Below are 18,549 nucleotides of genomic sequence, written 5' to 3'. Positions count from 1 at the left end.
CACCACGCAGTGTTTACGTGTTAGAGCTGAGATAACAGAGAAATTATGATGAACTACCTCAACTTGATGTATATAATTGCTCGACGTATTTGATTTACAATATGATTTTTTGGTTATTGAAAATGTTTTTTCCCCATCTTAAAAATATAAAGTAATAATTTGCCAGTTAAATAATGCACCACCTTTTGGCTACTGTAGCTGTAACATTAATATGTAATTGTAATCATAGATCTGACACACTGGTATGTTTGTATACTTGGGGAGTGTTTATCAAGGCACTACACACATATGGCTGGATGTTTCTGTAAACAGTTCAATAACTTCCCAGTCAGTTATCAGTGCGCACTCCTCTCTCAGGTCTCTGGCTTCACTACAGTGGGGCAAAAAAGTATTTAGTCAGCCACCGATTGTGCAAGTTCCCCCACCTAAAATGATGACAGAGGTCAGTAATTTGCACCAGAGGTACACTTCAACTGTGAGAGACAGAATGTGAAAAAAAAATCCATGAATTCACATGGTAGGATTTGTAAAGAATTTATTCGTAAATCAGGGTGGAAAATAAGTATTTGGTCACCTCAAACAAGGAAAATCTCTGGCTCTCACAGACCTGTAACGTCTTCTGTAAGACACTTTTCTGTCCCCCACTTGTTACCTGTATGAATGGCACCTGTTTGAACTCATCATCTGTATAAAAGACACCTGTGAAAATAACAATTGTGAAAAAATTTGCTCTTAATGTACAATCATGAATACAAACAGCACCAAGCTTTCGAGGTAGTGAAACAAAGAAACCACTGACACTCCCTCTAGAGGTTGAGGTTAACGTTTTATACTGTGTGCTCATGTACTGTAGGCAAAGTCAATATTTTATATCTCTTTGCCTTTTTAATATTGTTACTTTGTTTTGGAAATGTAACAAAAACTTACTTGTTTAAGTCCAATTGAATTACCTGATCTAACTGTGTCTATGATATAATATTAATTATTACTCCAACTGTAAGTTTTGTAAGTTTTGCATCTACTAATTAAGATGTTTTTTGTGGAAAAAATAAAATATAATGTAAAAAAATCCCCCCAAAAACATCCCTGCTTTTCCACATTCCATTAAGCTGCTATAACACAAATGAACACCTAACTATCTGCATATAAAACCAGAAAGTATAACATCTATGACTTAGTTTAATTTATACTGATGTTTTAGCTTACAAATAAATAAACACATGATTCACATTGTAACGAAACCTGAGCTGAGGAGAGTAAAATAACTATTTAGTGAAACTGTTGAAGCAGAGTGCTTCTAGGAAGCCAACAGAAGAGGCGAAACCCTTCAGAGCAATGGTACTGAAGAAGAGCATGGGCAGGCAGTCACAGGTTGGGAATCAGATGGCTGAGGCCTCATCCATCTTAGGAGTAAAAGAATGAGAAGCACTAGCTCTGGTTCAGATGCTGTCACTGGAAAGGTTGTGTCCAGTCACGACTCTGGATCAGAAGCTTGGGAGGTTGATCCAAGCAGGAACTTAAAAGCTAAACATGCAAAGGTTAGCTGTGACTTTGATACTGGAGCAGGCTGATGTAGGAGGCAGGCTGTAACACTGAAACTATGCAAACACCAGCTGACTCTGGAGCATGGGTGGCACGTTTGAGAGCAGTCAGTGGCGATGTTGGGAACAAGGCAACTGGTATGACACTAGCTTTTGGCTAGAAAACCTCTGTACAAAACAACAGTTGCATTGCTTTATCGTGTATCATTGTCTCATGTGCTGTCCTTGATTTAATAAACTCAAATAACTTACCAGCTGGGCGGAAAAAGACTTGTGAAAGAGAAGAGTGGTTTCTGAAGTGAAGACTGGACTCTATTGAGCAGAGCAGTGATAAATCAGCAGCAGTAAAAGCTGCGTGTATTATTGCCACTTCCCCTTCCTGTTATCTCATCACTATTATTAAACCTCTCTTGTTTGTACTAAGCTCTGACATTTCACTGCATACCTGTATATCATTTTACTTTAGATATATTATGATTCTAATTTTTAATTTTAGAATTTTACAAGACACACAGCAACTTTTCTGGTTGTAAGAGAACAATAAAGACTCAGAAACCTAATCTGTGACAATATATGTTAGAAAATGCTTATTGTTTGGGACAGATCTCATAAATAATCATGTAATTTATGTCACGTTAAAGTCATGCATATCTGGTTATTTTCAGAGGGCCTACTTTGGTCATGTACTGCTTAACTGTCCTTCAGACTCATCTGTTCCATACCCAGTGTGGTAAAGTACCATTATGTCACATATACCAAGAGCCTGTTTGCACATGGTCTATAAAAGAAAAGAGTTCATAGATATGTTTGACTTCCTCTGTGCTATTTCAGATCAAGAAATTACTTTACTAAACAGCAAATGACAATTATTAAGTCTGAATTAATGAAGACCAGTGCAGTTTTGAAATTGATTAATCAAATAAACAAAAGCAGGCGCAGATGACCTGTCACATTTTCACCTGTGTCATTGTCCTGTCATGGTGACCCAGTGGTTATGTTTTGATTATTAATATTCTAAAATTTAGTGGATTTTCATGCTTTAGTCTTTTGTATTCTTGGCTCCCTTAGTTATTCTTTAGTATTTTGTGATTTCTAGTCTCTTGGTTTCTGTCTCTGTGCCTCCCGTCTGTTCCATGTGTCGCGTCTAGCCAAGCCCCAGATCCAGCGTCAAGTCTGCCTCTCAGTCTGTGTCTCATGTTTCCTGTTTTATTTTGATAGTTCCTTGTCATGTGTTTAGTGTGTTTGGTTTTGCTTCCTCGCAGTGTTGTGTGTGCATGTGTGTGTGTGTGTGTGCGTGCGCGCGTGCATTTGAAGGCATTTTTGAGGCTCAAAATGTGGTTTTAGTGTCAGGGTTACAATTAGGTTGCGGTTAGGTTTAGGCTGAGGGTTAGAATTAGGCATTCAGTTTTGATGGTACTAAGATATGAAAATGAGTATGTGTGTGATTAGTCCCAGCTGTTTTTCTTTCCTGGTTCTCATTTCTTTGTTACCCTTTTGTGTATTTGTCCTCTGTCTTGCTCTGTCTGTTGTCGGTTCATACAGTAAATGTACCATTTATTGTATATGTTTTTTTACTGTCATGGTCCTGGGTCGGTGACCCAGCGCTTTTAGTTTGTTATCATTTTCTAGATGATGATTGTTTAAGTTCTGTGTTATATTCGGTCTGCGTCTGTATCTGTCTGTCTATGGTGTCACCCCATCTGTTTGTGAATCTGTCTGTTTAGTTCAATGTCTTGTCTGGTTCCATGTGTCTGAGTTTCCTGTTTTATTGTGAAGGTCCGTGTCGTATGTGAGTGTGATCAGTTTACGTTTCCCCTGTCCCGTCAGCCCAGATTCCTCCCAGCTGTGTTGCCCTCCTGTCTCTCATCCCCTGATTACTGGTGTGTGTATTTAAGCCCTGTGTGTTCTCCTGCCTGTTGCCGGTTTGTCTGTATTACTCAGTGTCAGTCTGTGTTTCCACCGTGTCTTCTCCCTGCTGTTCATCGTCATCCTCCTCTGCTCGTTTTCATTCAGGTTTGTGCTCTGTAGTTTAGTTGTTTCCCAGTTTAGTTTAGTTCGAGCCCCGTTTGCTGTTTGTCCACATTCTTTTTGTGTTCAATAAATCACCTTCACTTCTCCACGACTGCCTGCGATTGGATCCTCATTTATTCCACACGGCTCGCCTCGGCAGCCGTGACAGTTACCTCCATTTTAGTCATTCTTTGCTTTTGTTTGTTTTCTTGTTCAGCCAAAATAACTGCTCAGTTTTTGTTAATGTCCACCTCCACCCCCCTTTGTCTGCATTTGGATCCGCTCTTGTGGTGGATCATAAATTTGATTAGTTTTGAAGTTGTACATCTCTGTTCCTTACATTTCATGTCATGCCCTTATTAATGTTTTATTTGTTGCTTTGAATGTTTTCGAATAGAATATGCAGTGGGAATATAGAGGGAGATAAGCAGCGAAAGTTTTGCCTGGGTTGATTGTGCGTTGATCCATTGTTAATGCCTCAGGGCTCCAGTAGGTGGGTTCGCGCGCTTCCTCCTTCACTCAATACAGACGAGTGAGAGTGAGAGCTGCGTGTCTGTGCCGTTCTTTCACCTCTCCTCACTATTTCCCCTGTTTAAGGTAACTGTCATGCACAAATCTGTATAAATGTGTGTTACTGTTGATTATTACATTGTTATCATTGTTCATTGTAGTGAAAGATGTGAATTGCGGACTATTTTGCTGAGAAGTTCCAGTTAATCTCTGTTGCTGCGTATGCTAGTTTTCGCTATTACTCCGCCATATTGTGTGAAGATTTTTCTGTTACTATCTGTATAAGTTAACTACTGAAAGACATGCAGTACTTAAAGTATTATTTGATTGCTGTGGAAAGTTAGTGACTGTGTCAGCTAACATGTGCGAGTTAAAAATATGTTTTTGTCTAATGCTACAGTTCATGTTATCTAAAGTATTCTCATCAGCTAATGCAGCGAACAATAGTGACTTAGTTTGGATACAGTTGTCCTGAGACTGAGTGCATCCATAAGAATATTGTTTTGGTTGTATTGCTTCTGAAACTCAATACAGACGAGTGAGAGTGAGAGCTGCGTGTCTGTGCCGTTCTTTCACCTCTCCTCACTATTTCCCCTGTTTAAGGGCACAACACTCTCTCATCTCCATGCTGTCTGCCTTAACAGACATGATATTATGAGACATGAAGCTACTGAGAAAGCTGAGACTCCCTCTACAGGTGGAGATGGTGAAAAAGGAAGGACGCTGACATAATGCGAGCATTGCACCATGCCTCTGATACTTAAATAAATATTGCTTTCTCTGTGCAAAGTTTGATCGCTCTAGACATTTTTATGCATTCTCATATACAGTCCCACTAGACTTTAAGTTCACTTTATGCTTAAACACCTTTTAACCAAGGTAGACAGTTATTAATGCACAAATAAATGCATATGATCATCTGACCACAGACAAAAACTGGTGAAGGTAAACAAACCTTCCTGAAGGCCTGCCCATTTTTTAGCAAGATCAACTAAACATTCAGTCCAAACTCTGCTGGAAGTTTTCTTCCTCATAATCAAACAAGTGACCTCAAAAACACATCAGATTCAACTATTTTCTGTCAGAGTTGGGGTGGCTGAAGTCTTAGTGGTGACAATGAAGAAGAGATCAGAGCTCTGCTGCTCTGAGCGGGCTGGTCAGTGATGCTTCTTTGCCACATTAAAATGGTATGAGTAAAAGATTATATTGGATCTCAAGCATTTAATGTTAAGTATTTTTCTCTCAGATGTAATTTATTTTTTATTTTTTTGCATTGACTTTATCCACCCCTTTGTGACTAAAAATAAAATGTTCAAAGACAAACGTGCTGATGAGGAAGTCACACCTTAGTATTCACAGGAAGTACTAACTGTTCTAGTCTGCAAAAGAAGCAAAATTTCAAACTCTGTCATTGATGAGTGTGAAACAAAAAAAGACAAAAACAGGGACAAAGAAACATGATAGTTGAGAGCAGATGAATTAAAATGCCTGTAACTGATAGTCATGCTTTTGTTTGCAGATAATTATTCATATAACACCTGTTCAATTTTTTGAACACTGCACATAACTCCCTAAAAATAAAATAATTATGCTGGTTAAATTCATCTTAATGTTTATTGTGTGTTATCAATGCAAAAAGTTGGGAAAACAGAGTTTGCATCTGACCACACATTGCTAGCATGATAATGTTTATTCTTTTAAATGCCATCTTTATCATAAGTATTGGTATTTTCAAAGAACAACCAGTTAGAAATTTTTTTAACAAAATCTGAGACACACAGAAACTTGAATTTTAGTTAATTTAAGCTCTTGCAAGGGAGCATTAACAAACACGGAGCTTATTGCTAGTTCTCAAAGGGGAAAACCCTTTAAGTCTATTTTATACAGATATTACATCTTCATATTTGTTTTTTTTTTTTTCTATATTTGTGCTTTGGAATGTAACCAGATTTCTTCCAGAATTTTCTTGCCAGTCAGCAACTATCTTGGTAACACCACTTGAGTTTGTGTGTTGTAGGCTAACATGCTTACATCCTTATCATGTATGTAATAATACTCAAGCTTCGTCTTGTAAATATCACAGTTACCATCAATAATGGTACGTGCAAACACAAAAAACAAATATGGCTCCTCCCTTAGGGGTTTTGTGGTATGTTTATTTATGCTTCACAATGAAAAAACAACTTCTTGCTTCGCAGCCACTGTGGCCATATCCTCACCATTTATTTGGGCAGTTAAATAAACATACTGTGAGAGTCATACGTTTAAATACAATACCAGCCAAATCTGATTAAAGTAAATCAATAATAAATAAGGTAAACAATGTACTTTTAAGACTTATCTCAAAACGTATGTCAAAATAAGTTTAACAACATTAAATCTGAATGTCATGGTCTTACCTGCAATATGTTTAACTCTCCATCATGGCTAATAATGAGACTGAATACAGACAAACAAATAACATGTGAAAACGTTTTTGTATTAATAACTACTATTTGTGCGAGAGGCGGGGTACACCCTGGACAGGTCGCCAGTCTGTCGACTGGGCTAACACACAGAGACAGACAACCATTCACACTCACTTGCACATTTACATCTATGGGCAATTTGGATTAACCGATTAACCTATCCCCACAAGCTGCATTTCTCATTTGTGAACATTTAATCAGTCTAAGTAATTTTGCAAATTCAAAGCAAAAAAGCTTTACTCGTGTGTGTCATATAATGTGTGTTTTTGAATCCACAGCTCAGCAAAAATAAAATGTTGAGGACTTAAAGGCAGCTCTGTTAGTCCATCAGTGTGTGACCAGTGCAAAAGCAGGCGCATTTGTGTTTCTGATGTTTATGTGGTCAAAATTAGAGTCTCACACCTCCAAAGCGTTGCTGCTGTTGTACCCACATTCTCACAGAAATACTTCCCCTTCACTTCTCAGAAAAAAAATGACTTCATAGATACAATGATGCACAGCAGGCCTCAGACTACTAACACATCTTATCTGTGTCGTTATCCAGCTGCTGCAGTGGTGTTTGCTGCAGTATCAACATATTTCATTGTGGGCATCAACACACATTCTTGTTAAAAGCTCAATTATTCATTTTATGAATAAAGAGAGAGGGAGGACAATAACATTTGAAGGCAGTAAAATAAATTAATTCAGAACAAGTGATGAAGAGTAAACCACTGATGAGGAAGTGAGCAGGAAGTTGAAGCTGTGTTCATGTCTGAGACTGTCTCATTTGTGAATGTGAGAGCAGAGAGTAGAGACTGACAGACAGAGAAGTACGATGGCTGCAGTCATGTGGATTCAAATGTCTTCATTCCTGCTGCTGATGCTTCAGATTACAGGTAAGGAAACACAGAACACACACACAATAGTCTGTTCTTCCTCTAACTGAGAGAGACGTGTTTGCTTTGTAACTTTGAGTTTTCTGGACTCTTGGAAAGAAAAGATGAGAAATAAATGATGTAAAATAATCCTTAAACGAACTGTTAATCTAACTGCAGTGTTCATGTTATAGTTTGTCACATTTCACTCTCCTATCCTCAGCAGAAACAACAGGACAGACTTTGTCCTCCTTCAGAGCTGCCAGAGCTGGACATGACATCACTTTGTCTTGTGAAAATGTGATAGATGGTCAACATGACTGCAGCTATACTACCTGGATGTTCACTGATTCAAGACAGACAGCAACAGTAGAGCTGGTTGTTCATGGACAGATTAAAGAAAATGTTAAAGCTGAATACACCAGACTGAGTGTTACAGCGAACTGTTCTCTGCTTATAAAGAAGGTACAAGCTGAGGATGTTGGTCGTTACACCTGCAAACAGTACAAAACAAGAGGAGGACAACAAGAAGGTTCAGACTATATGATTAATCTGTCTGTTATTAACAGTGAGTATTTACATCATAATGTTTTTAGTTCAAACTTGGAACAAACTAAAATATTACAGCAGTATTTATTACAGTGATGATGCTCTGTTGTTTTTCTCTTTCCATATCTCCATCTTCACCAGTGACTGAACATGAGAACAACAATAAAGTCATTGTGAACTGCTCTGTGCTGACACATGGACACTGTAGACACACAGTGGAGTGGCTGCATGAGGGTGAAAAGAAAATATCAGACGTGGAGATAAAACCAGGTTCCTGCTCTGTGACTGTGACATTTAAAAGACCTCACCGTGATCAGAAGTCACAGTTTTATAATTCATTGAAGTGCAAAGTGACAGATGATTACACTAAAGAAGAACAACTGTTTCCCTTCAAACTCAAGTCCTCAGGTGAGAAAACAGGTGAGATTATGTTCAAATCGCTTCACAGTGATGAGCAGACGTGTTTAACTGACATGATTATTAATTATAGCAGCGCTCTACATTATCTATCGGGTTGTTCAGTGATGACGCGACGAATCCTACTTCCGGGCCTAAAGTAGTCTGCGTTTAATATGGCTTTTGTGTTGTTAACATGTTTAATGTTATGTATTTTCTTCTATTTGATCTCAAAAAGCTCCTAAAACAGTCAGTGATCACTGTTGACTTCCCTCGGCTTTTATTACCGCTAATCATTTATTTAAGCTCAGTTTTTAAAACCTTACGATGTAACTACAGCCCAGCACATGAAGCAGTATATGAATGACTAACCTCGTATTGTGGATGGATTATCTCAGTTGTTCTCCTGGCTGAAGTTTGGTCCTTTTACAGCATCCTGCCATGCGATTACATTTGTTCCTGACCACCGAGAACACTCACGTTAACTTTTATCGAGTGGAAAAAAGTTAGCTTGTTTATATTATGCTAACATAGCTGTGTCGCTAGCGGTCACGTAGCACATAATTATATACCAGCTAGCCCAACTTCAGTAACCCTACAAACGTCACTGCTGTTTAGTTTTCTGTCTTCATTTATGTTGGAAGTGATAACAGAGCTGTACGTTTTAATTTGTTTCCAAAACCCCGCAGTCAGGACATGCTATATTGTATTTAGATAGAAGCTAGCGAGCTAATTCCCTACTAACTTCTAACTCCGTTAAATGTCATAAATTCAGTTTTCATGGATGCCTGGATGTTAAACTCAATTGTTACACCTGGTAGAGCAGAACCCTGATCATTTTATTAAAGATGAAAGACTTTAGACAGTTTTTCAACTCTCAGTAATGCCATAGTGATCGTTTGATATATGGACCTGCAGTGGAGTTTAGGTCCAGACACGGCTAGTGACGTCAGACTGAACAACCGGATTGTTGTAAACGTAGTTTGCAGGCTGTTTTATTGGAATACTTTTGTTTTGTTATTTCATTTCTTTCTTTAGGTGAAAACAAAAAGTCAACGACTGCAAAATTCGCCTCAACAACAACAACAACGAGAACAATAACAACAACAACAACAACGAGAACAACAAAATCTTCTCTAGAATCAAAAAAATCCTCACAAGGTAGTGACATCTAAAATTTGCTTTATAGTTCAGACCCTTTAAATTCAAGTTGTCGGGCAATAAACTGTTAAGACTGTGTTCAAATCAGTCTATGGTGCTGTACTGAAAAACCTCATTGTGATTGCTTTGGTCACTAGCAGGTTAACACAGTTGGCCATAGTTTCCATAGAAGATGCAGACATGTCTGCAAATGCTTGCTCCTGTTTGTCTTTATGAAAACTGTGAGTGACCAAAGAAATCACCAGGAGGTTTTTGCTGCAGCGCTCTCTTTGCAAGTGATCTCACAACGTTACAGCCAGAAACCACTGAGGCAGATTTGTCCCTACAAAAACAGATTATCACTCTAATTCTGTGAACCTTGATCAACATCACTTTTTCAGCATCTTTATATTTTTGTTTCATCACAAACAATTTGAGATAAATGAAAGAAAAAAAAAGAAAGAAAAATTAAAAAAGAAACTAAATGCAAATAAAAATATTTTTCAGTGCCTTGTAAGGACATTTAACTTATTTATGTATTTGATTATCGGTCCTAAGAGCAGGCTTAATATTTAAATCTAATAACAAAAATGTCAAAACTGAATGTTTTCATCACAGCATTTATTCTTTTCACAGAACAAAAAGCTGAAATCTAAATGGTTTCATTGTTTTTAGGTTTTCTGTTCAGATGCATCATCGTGTCTGTGGGTGTAGCATCACTCCTAATATCTGCTGTTACAGTCAACATGTGGACAAAAACCAAAGGTGAGAACTTCACAGATGAAACGTTTATACAAGAAAAGCTTTGATAAACTTGCAGGTTAATTATTTCAGCTCTCTTTTGTGATTTTTGTCATTTCAGGAATAAAAACACAGATGGAAGGAAACACTGTGAGTTTAACTCTGTTATAACTTCACAGAGCAAACAACACGTTAGTGATATGTATTCTTTTTTAACTGTGGATGTACAAATGAAAAAAAAAAACAGAATACACAGTTTTAACCAGGTTGCAGAAACACTTATAACCTTTTTTGTTACTGTTATTGTTTATTGAGAAATGTGGAGAATTTTGAGACTAAATAATAAATAATTAATAATAAGATAAACCATCAGAGAGCTCATCAAAAGTAGCATTTCAAAGAGTGAATCTAAAGTGTGTAGTATTGTTTTAAACAGGTGCATAACGATGAAGATGATGACACAGTGAACTATGAAAACACTGCAGACTCTCCTGCTTCTGTCAGACTCCACTGATCAACAACTTCAACATCAACTCATCACAAAAATGAATCATATGTTTAATATTTCCTGACATTTACTTTTTGATTTTATCTCATATGTAGGAGCAAAATTCTTTTCTTTGTGCACTTAGCTTCAACTATTAAGAAAAATAACTTCAAATAATCATTTATTCCTTTTTCATGATAATTGATGTATGTACACAGAGGAATCACAGAACAATCCACTCAGCCAATAAAACCCTTTAAGCAAACTGCACAAGAGGTGACAAGTCAGAGAAACAGATCAGGAGAAAAACAGGTGGCAGTGATGTCTAAATGAAGCTTTCTGAAGTGCACACAGTCGTCTTTGGTGACATCTGGTGGACAAAAGTTTGAAGAGCAGCTTGAATCTACAACTGTTTCATCATGATTGCTCACTCTACAGAGCTCAGCTGACAGCTTTTGTGTGATATCATAAACTGTTCTGTTTAAACATATACAGGGTGTGGTCTCTCTTTTCTTGTTACTTCTTGATATTTGTAAACAAAATAAAGAAAGAAAAAAAACATTCTTCAAATTAATGTACAACACAATCCTTTAATAGGTTGGGAATAAAGTTTGTGAGGTCCTACCTCCACATGTTAAGGAAATAAACCAGTTGACAGGCACATTTATATATAAAATATTATAATGTATGTGTAGTGTGTTTTTATGTATGTTTTGACCTGAGATGTAGAATAAATTTACTAATAAATGGGTAAAATAAAATGATAACACACATAAGGTTGTTCTATTTGGTTTTTGTTTGGGAATAAACAGAACCTTCTCTTCCTCGCAGGCTCCATGTCTCTCATTACGTCGCATAAAATCACCAAGACATGTGAAATGTAGTCAAGAGAAAACAAGAAAATGGGAAAGTCAAACTACATTTTTTCTTTGTTTTTAAATGAATCTTCTTTTAATTGAAGAGAGAAAAAAATATTTGATTATCTTCTTATTATTAGAGTAACCTCCAGATCAATGTAAAAATGAAAAACACATACTTGGAGCTTGACAAGAACTGGACAGACTGACCACGTCCTCATCACAGTCACCCAGGGAAGACTGAACCTTAATGAAGACTGAGTGATTACTGATGTGGCACAGATGTGCACATAGTGTATGAGGTTCCTCCTATCAAAAGGTTCCTTCCTCTCTCTCTCTCTCTCCCTCGCTTGTTCAGCTGGGATGAGGAGCCACGTTTTGTTGCTCCACATTAAACCATTAACATTATGTGTTACACTTTAGCTGTGATGACTATCATTGTGTTTTGTAGTGCTGTCTCTCTCTGACACCTCACACACACCACAGCATTGCAGTGCTGACCACAGTACAAGTGTGCTTCTATTATTCTCCCCAGTATAACTTCCTGTTCTTTCATCTCCATATAAAACATTGACTCTACTAGTTTAAGCTCCTCTGTTTGTACTGACTGCTGACATTTGTCTAAATAACAAACAAATTCATCTCCTCTCACTGTTCCTATCAGATGATTCCAACTTATACTCACACAATATTAAAACACCTTGAAATTAATGTAATGAATTTGTATTCTAAAAACTGACTGATTTAAATCAACTTTCCACACGTTCAAAATGACGGCGACAATAACGACAGTCACTCTCTCATCAGTGTGTTAACATTTGTCATTTGTGAACATTTAATCAGTCTAAGTAGTTTTGCAAATTCAAAAAAACGTTCAAAGGTTTACTCGTGTGTGTCATATAATGTGTGTTTTCGAATCCACAGCTCAGCAAAAATAAAATGGTGAGGACTTAAAGGCAGCTCTGTTAGTCCATCAGTGTGTGAATCATTTGTGTTTCTGATGTTTATGTGGTCAACCTTAGAGGCTCACACGTCCAGAGCGTTGCTGCTGTTGTACCCACATTCTCACAGAAATACTTCCCCTTCACTTCTCAGAAAAACTCAGGCCTCAGACTACTAACACATCTTATCTGTGTCGTTATCCAGCTGCTGCAGTGGTGTTTGCTGCAGTATCAACATGTTTCATTGTGGGCATCAACACACATTCTTGTTAAAAGCTCAATTATTCATTTTATGAATAAAGAGAGAGGGAGGACAATAACATTTGAAGGCAGTAAAATAAATTAATTCAGAACAAGTGATGAAGAGTAAACCACTGATGAGGAAGTGAGCAGGAAGTTGAAGCTGTGTTCATGTCTGAGACTGTCTCATTTGTGAATGTGAGAGCAGAGAGTAGAGACTGACAGACAGAGAAGTACGATGGCTGCAGTCATGTGGATTCAAATGTCTTCATTCCTGCTGCTGATGCTTCAGATTACAGGTAAGGAAACACAGAACACACACACAATAGTCTGTTCTTCCTCTAACTGAGAGAGACGTGTTTGCTTTGTAACTTTGAGTTTTCTGGACTCTTGGAAAGAAAAGATGAGAAATAAATGATGTAAAATAATCCTTAAACGAACTGTTAATCTAACTGCAGTGTTCATGTTATAGTTTGTCACATTTCACTCTCCTATCCTCAGCAGAAACAACAGGACAGACTTTGTCCTCCTTCAGAGCTGCCAGAGCTGGACATGACATCACTTTGTCTTGTGAAAATGTGATAGATGGTCAACATGACTGCAGCTATACTACCTGGATGTTCACTGATTCAAGACAGACACGATCAGTAGAGCTGGTTGTTCATGGACAGATTAAAGAAAATGTTAAAGCTGAATACACCAGACTGAGTGTTACAGCGAACTGTTCTCTGCTTATAAAGAAGGTCAAAGCTGAGGATGTTGGTCTTTACACCTGCAGACAGTACAAAACAAGAGGAGGACAAAAAGAAGGTTCAGACTATATGATTAATCTGTCTGTTATTAACAGTGAGTATTTACATCATAATGTTTTTAGTTCAAACTTGGAACAAACTGAAATATTACAGCAGTATTTATTACAGTGATGATGCTCTGTTGTTTTTCTCTTTCCATATCTTCATCTTCACCAGTGACTGAACATGAGAACAACAATAAAGTCATTGTGAACTGCTCTGTGCTGACACATGGACACTGTAGCCACACAGTGGAGTGGCTGCATGAGGGTGAAAAGAAAATATCAGACGTGGAGATAAAACCAGGTTCCTGCTCTGTGACTGTGACATTTCAAAGATCTCACCGTGATCAGAAGTCACAGTTTTATAATTCATTGAAGTGCAAAGTGACAGATAAACACACTAAAGAAGAACAACTGTTTCCCTTCAAACTCAAGTCCTCAGGTGAGAAAACAGGTGAGATTATGTTCAAATCGCTTCACAGTGATGAGCAGACGTGTTTAATTGACATGATTATTAATTATAGCAGCGCTCTACATTATCTGTTTTTGTAAATGTAGTTTGCAGGTTTTTTTTATTTGAATACTTTTGTTTTATTTTGTTATTTCATTTCTTTCTTTAGGTGAAAACACAAAATCAACGACTGCAAAATTTACCTCAACAACAAGAACAACAACAACAATGAGATCAACAACAACAATGAGAACAACAACAACAACAACAACAATGAGAACAACAACAACAACAATGAGATCAACAAAATCTTCTCTAGAATCAAAAAAATCCTCACAAGGTAGAGACATCTGAAATTTGCTTTATTGTTCAGACCCTTTAAATTCAAGTTGTCGAGCAATAAACTGTTAAGAATGTGTTCAAATCCCCTCACAGTGATGCTTTGACTGGTTTGATTGTTACATATTGCACCTCTCCACATTATCTATTCTTTTAAAAACAGCTTGGTGTTTATTTTTTTCTTACAATCATTCTTTATTTGATTTTGTAATTACATTTCTTTAGGTGAAGATGTCACAGAGACTAAATCAACAGCAAATGTCTGAATATCCGACTGACACTTGGGTGGAGACATTCAGTGACAGTTGTGATTTTAAAATTTAAAGTCTGAATGTCAGGTGGACTCTGGGCTTTGGGTGGACATTTAGTTAGAGCTCTTTCACACAGGCCTACAGACTGTGAGCGCTGACAGGAAGTGGTCACTACGGGAAAATGTATGTTCACAGCTTCAAGGTGTACCTTTCTCTTTTCAGGTTTGTTATTATGGCTCATTATCCTTCCCGTTGGTTTATCAGCACTCTTAATAATTGTTGTGGTCATCAGATGGAAGAAACATAAAGGTAAAAGCATCCCCAGATTATAGTTTAACATAATATAACTAATGTTAAGAATGTGAAAATGGTGAATTGAAGAGATTTCTTATTTTGTAGATTGGGATCGTTAGCAAACAGGCAAAAAATGGATTTTTAATGTGAAACTAATCGCAGTGGGGTTTTTTTTGTTTTTTTTCTTTTTCAGGAAAAGAAGGGCAGCTGGTCGGCAACACTGTGAGTTCAAATAGTTCCATTGTTTCATATGAGATTGAGCTAATAAACTTTTAGAGGTGACTTCATGCCTCTAAATGACTAAATAAAATACAGGATTTACCATCAGAAACAGAACAGCTGACAAAGCTGCAAGTGAGCTGAATCAGCTCCTCACTGACAATGTTTAACTATTTAAGTAACATTTAGATCTTTACACAGTTACTCTTCTGTTTGTGAGCAGGGACTGAGCTTAAACGCTGCAGAGACTCAGTCTGGACCAGGAACCAATCAAACCAGGGTGAGGTTGCACACTAATCTCAGTATAAATTTGCACTAAATATTTGTTTCATTTTAACAGAAAAGTCAATACAGCCAGAACTGAACTGCATTAAACTAAACTGACATTACTGAGCAGATGTTATTTTGTCTTCACTGTGTAGGCTGGAGCTGATGATGGTGTTTCCTACGTCTCCATCAGCTTGCCCAAGAGGACCAGGAGTAAAACCCGGGTGAGATTTTTAATATTTGTGGGGATGATGTTAGCAGTAAGACCATGATTTTCAAAGAGCCTTATGTCTTGTCTTGCTCTGTAATGGTTTTTTTTTTTTGTTCTGTAATGTTTTCCTATAGTCCCGTGGTCATGATGAAGGTGACACTGTGACCTACAGCACAGTGAAAGCTGTTTCCTCTTCTGCTGGAGATGATCCCAACCACCTCTATTCCACCATCAATGATGTAAAGAAGTAGGATGATGCTCATGAAAAGAGATATGGTAGATGCTGTTTCACTTTTTAGATGAGAGAGTGAATGTGAAAAGTCATGGGTTATTTTTTTTTGTCTTACGTATTGGTTGTTTTGAACTAATAACATAATATTGTTTTGGTAAATGGACTTATATAACACTTTTATATAGCTACTCTTTCAGAGCACTCAAAGTGCTTTATACAACAAATTCATTCACCCAAGCAGTTAAGTGCTCCCTATCTAACATTAATACTCATTCACACTCCGATGGAAGCATCGGAGAGCAACATGGGGTTAGTATCTTGCCCAAGAATATTTGGCATGCAGACTGGAGCAGACTGGGATCAAACCACCACCCTTCTGGTTAGTAGCTGACCTGCTCTAACACCTGAGCTACAGACACCAAACTGAAAATCATTTATGTTTCAAAAACAGACATGTTACCACACATATATATTTCTGTTTTGACCTAAACTGTTTCTGCCAGAGGGGTATGTGTTGACGTTTTATTCCAAGAAACCTTTTCTGTTTGCTGCTGGTCATAAAAGTTTAGCTGATAGCATCCTATCACAGTACATGACATCATTACTGTCTAAGGCGCAGCTTCAAATGCATCCTGAACAGTGCGGACAAAAATTAGAAATAAGAAAAAGTACTAATAAATTTTTTTTTGCCACTGTAAATAAATGCTTTAAATAAAGGATCCAGATACTTTCTTCATTTTAAGAAGAAACCACTTTAGAGCCTGTGTCATTTTGTTATAACTGCACATATTGAAGTGTTCACTGAAAAAAGATAATGTTGGATTTATTTAATTTAATAGTGGACATTGGATAAACACAGATGCTTTGCTTTGGCAGCAACTTAAACAATCAACTTAAAATGAGGTGTTAAATATGACAAAGATGCTTACATAAATCCAACACATGGCCAGTCTCCTTTTTTCATTGTTGGTTATAATAGTAAGAACACTAAAACTAATAGAAACAAAAATGTTTTTAGTCAGTTTTCAGTCACATTAACCAATGTGACTGAAAACAGGACATTAAAGGCAGTGGTTAAGTATTGTTTAGCCTGATTCACTAAAAGCTGTATGAAGAAAAACTGCTGCTAATCTGAATTTTGAACTGTAGTGAACATTTATTCAGTCTTAGCAATTTAGCAAACTCCAGAAAAATTATGAGGACCTAAAGATGCTTCTTATAGACTACTGGGTGTGTTAACCATTTGTGTTTCTGACTTTTATGTGGTTATCATGAGAGGCTCAAACCTCCAGAGCTCTGCTGCTGTTGTACTCACATTCTCACCAAAACACTTCCCCCTTCACTTCTCAGAAAAAGATAAAATTAAACTTCAGAAGTGCGATGAGGAAGCATCAGCCCACAGATCACTAACACATCTTTTTTTGTGCTCTCATCTAGCTGCTAGCAGTGGTGACTGCAGCAGTATTGCAATGTTTGATAGTGAGTAAGATAAATTCTTGAGGGTAATGAGACTGACTTTTGCTCTGTTTCCATGTGTGCTCACAAAAGCTTTCTACAAAAGAGCTGCAATAATGAAAGCATTTAACTAAACTTCTTAAATTTTAATTTAAGACAGTTAAGTGTTTTAGCCCTGCAACAGACTGGTGACCTGACCAGGGTGTACCTCATTTCTCACCTGATGACAGCTGGGACAGGCTCCATCTCCTCCCTGAGACCCTGATAACGATAAGCAGAAGAGAATAGATAGATGGATGGTTAGGTGCTTTATTTTTAAGATTTTTACAACTTCCTCTTGCACAGTTTCGTGTTGATGTTGTCAAAGAGACAGTTTGATAACGGAAGAGGAACTCGTTACTAGGACAGCACAATGTTGGCAATTCACTTTACTTACCATGAGGGTCTTCAGGAAGTATAACCTGGACTCAAACGTGCTGCTGACATTCTGCTGCTCGTCCATTGAGAGCCTGCTGAGATGCTATATCACAGTAAGGTACGGCAACTGCAACATGGCAGACAGAGAGGTCTTTAGAGAGTAGTTAAGGCAGCACAGAAGATCATTGGCTGCCCCCTTCCCTCCTTGATGGACCTTTATACCTCACACTGCCTCAGCAGAGCAACAAACATCATCAAGGACAGCTCCCACCCTGGTTTTGACCTGTTCAACCTGCTGCCCTCAGGGAGGCAGTATGGGTGCAAAAGTACAAAGACTAACAGACTCAACAATAGTTTCTTTCCAAAAGCCATAACCACCCTGAACTTAAACATGCGCTGACTACTCCGCTCTATACACAGACTATGCAAATTACCATCATTACAGTGCAATATTTAATATATGCAGTAAAGCCACAGTGTAAATATAAACTCCTTATTTATTTTTGATATATGTATGTAGTGCTGCAGAACTGCCATATAATCTATAAATAGTTTCTCCTTGTCTTTTATGTTTTCTAATGAAAACACATCCAAAAAAGCTCCAGTAAAAAGACAAATGAAAACAATGTACCAGACAGTTAGCATGCAGTCAGGAAAATTGATAAAACTTTGAATCTGTCCTCAAGTGCAGTCGCAAAAACAATAAAATGCTAAGACTAAACTGATTCACATGAGGACCACACCAGGAAAGGAAGACCAAGAGTTACCTCTGCTGCTGAGGATGAATTGAGTTACCAGCCTCAGAAATTGCAAGTTAACATCTCCACAGATTAGAGCCCAGATAAAGTTCCAGTAGCAGACACATCTCTACATCAACTGTTCA

General features: G+C 37.5%; 2 protein-coding genes across 3 annotated transcripts; both read left to right on the top strand.

The window, feature by feature from the left end:
* Positions 1–7,208: 7,208 nt before the first annotated feature.
* On the top strand, positions 7,209–11,355 carry LOC147313055 (uncharacterized). Its single transcript, XM_086264999.1, has 7 exons — positions 7,209–7,407; positions 7,610–7,954; positions 8,077–8,343; positions 9,370–9,492; positions 10,147–10,236; positions 10,334–10,362; positions 10,649–11,355. The coding sequence occupies exons 1-7, from the start codon at positions 7,347–7,349 to the stop codon at positions 10,724–10,726; spliced, it is 993 nt and encodes a 330-aa protein (XP_086121125.1). The 5' UTR covers positions 7,209–7,346; the 3' UTR covers positions 10,727–11,355.
* A 1,482-nt stretch (positions 11,356–12,837) lies between these two features.
* LOC147313054 (uncharacterized) lies at positions 12,838–16,444 on the top strand. Of its 2 annotated transcripts, XM_086264998.1 has the most exons (9): positions 12,838–13,036; positions 13,239–13,583; positions 13,706–13,984; positions 14,151–14,321; positions 14,794–14,880; positions 15,059–15,087; positions 15,308–15,364; positions 15,507–15,575; positions 15,697–16,444. In XM_086264998.1, exons 1-9 carry the CDS (start codon positions 12,976–12,978, stop codon positions 15,811–15,813), a joined length of 1,215 nt encoding a protein of 404 aa, XP_086121124.1. In that variant the 5' UTR covers positions 12,838–12,975; the 3' UTR covers positions 15,814–16,444. The 2 variants fall into 2 exon arrangements, with proteins under 2 accessions (XP_086121124.1, XP_086121123.1); XM_086264997.1 differs by lacking the exons at positions 15,308–15,364; positions 15,507–15,575; positions 15,697–16,444 and having other exon boundaries at positions 13,706–13,972; positions 15,059–15,252.
* Positions 16,445–18,549: the final 2,105 nt, after the last annotated feature.

The sequence above is a fragment of the Aulonocara sp. 'chitande type north' Nkhata Bay genome, linkage group LG15 (genome assembly GCF_057382095.1).
Source record: "Aulonocara sp. 'chitande type north' Nkhata Bay isolate Kocher_YH1m ecotype deep benthic linkage group LG15, A_spYH_male_GT1.1, whole genome shotgun sequence".
Lineage (NCBI taxonomy): Eukaryota > Metazoa > Chordata > Actinopteri > Cichliformes > Cichlidae > Aulonocara > Aulonocara sp. 'chitande type north' Nkhata Bay.
The sequence above is the reverse complement of the archived record's forward strand: the minus strand, read 5'-3'. Positions and strand labels throughout refer to the sequence as shown.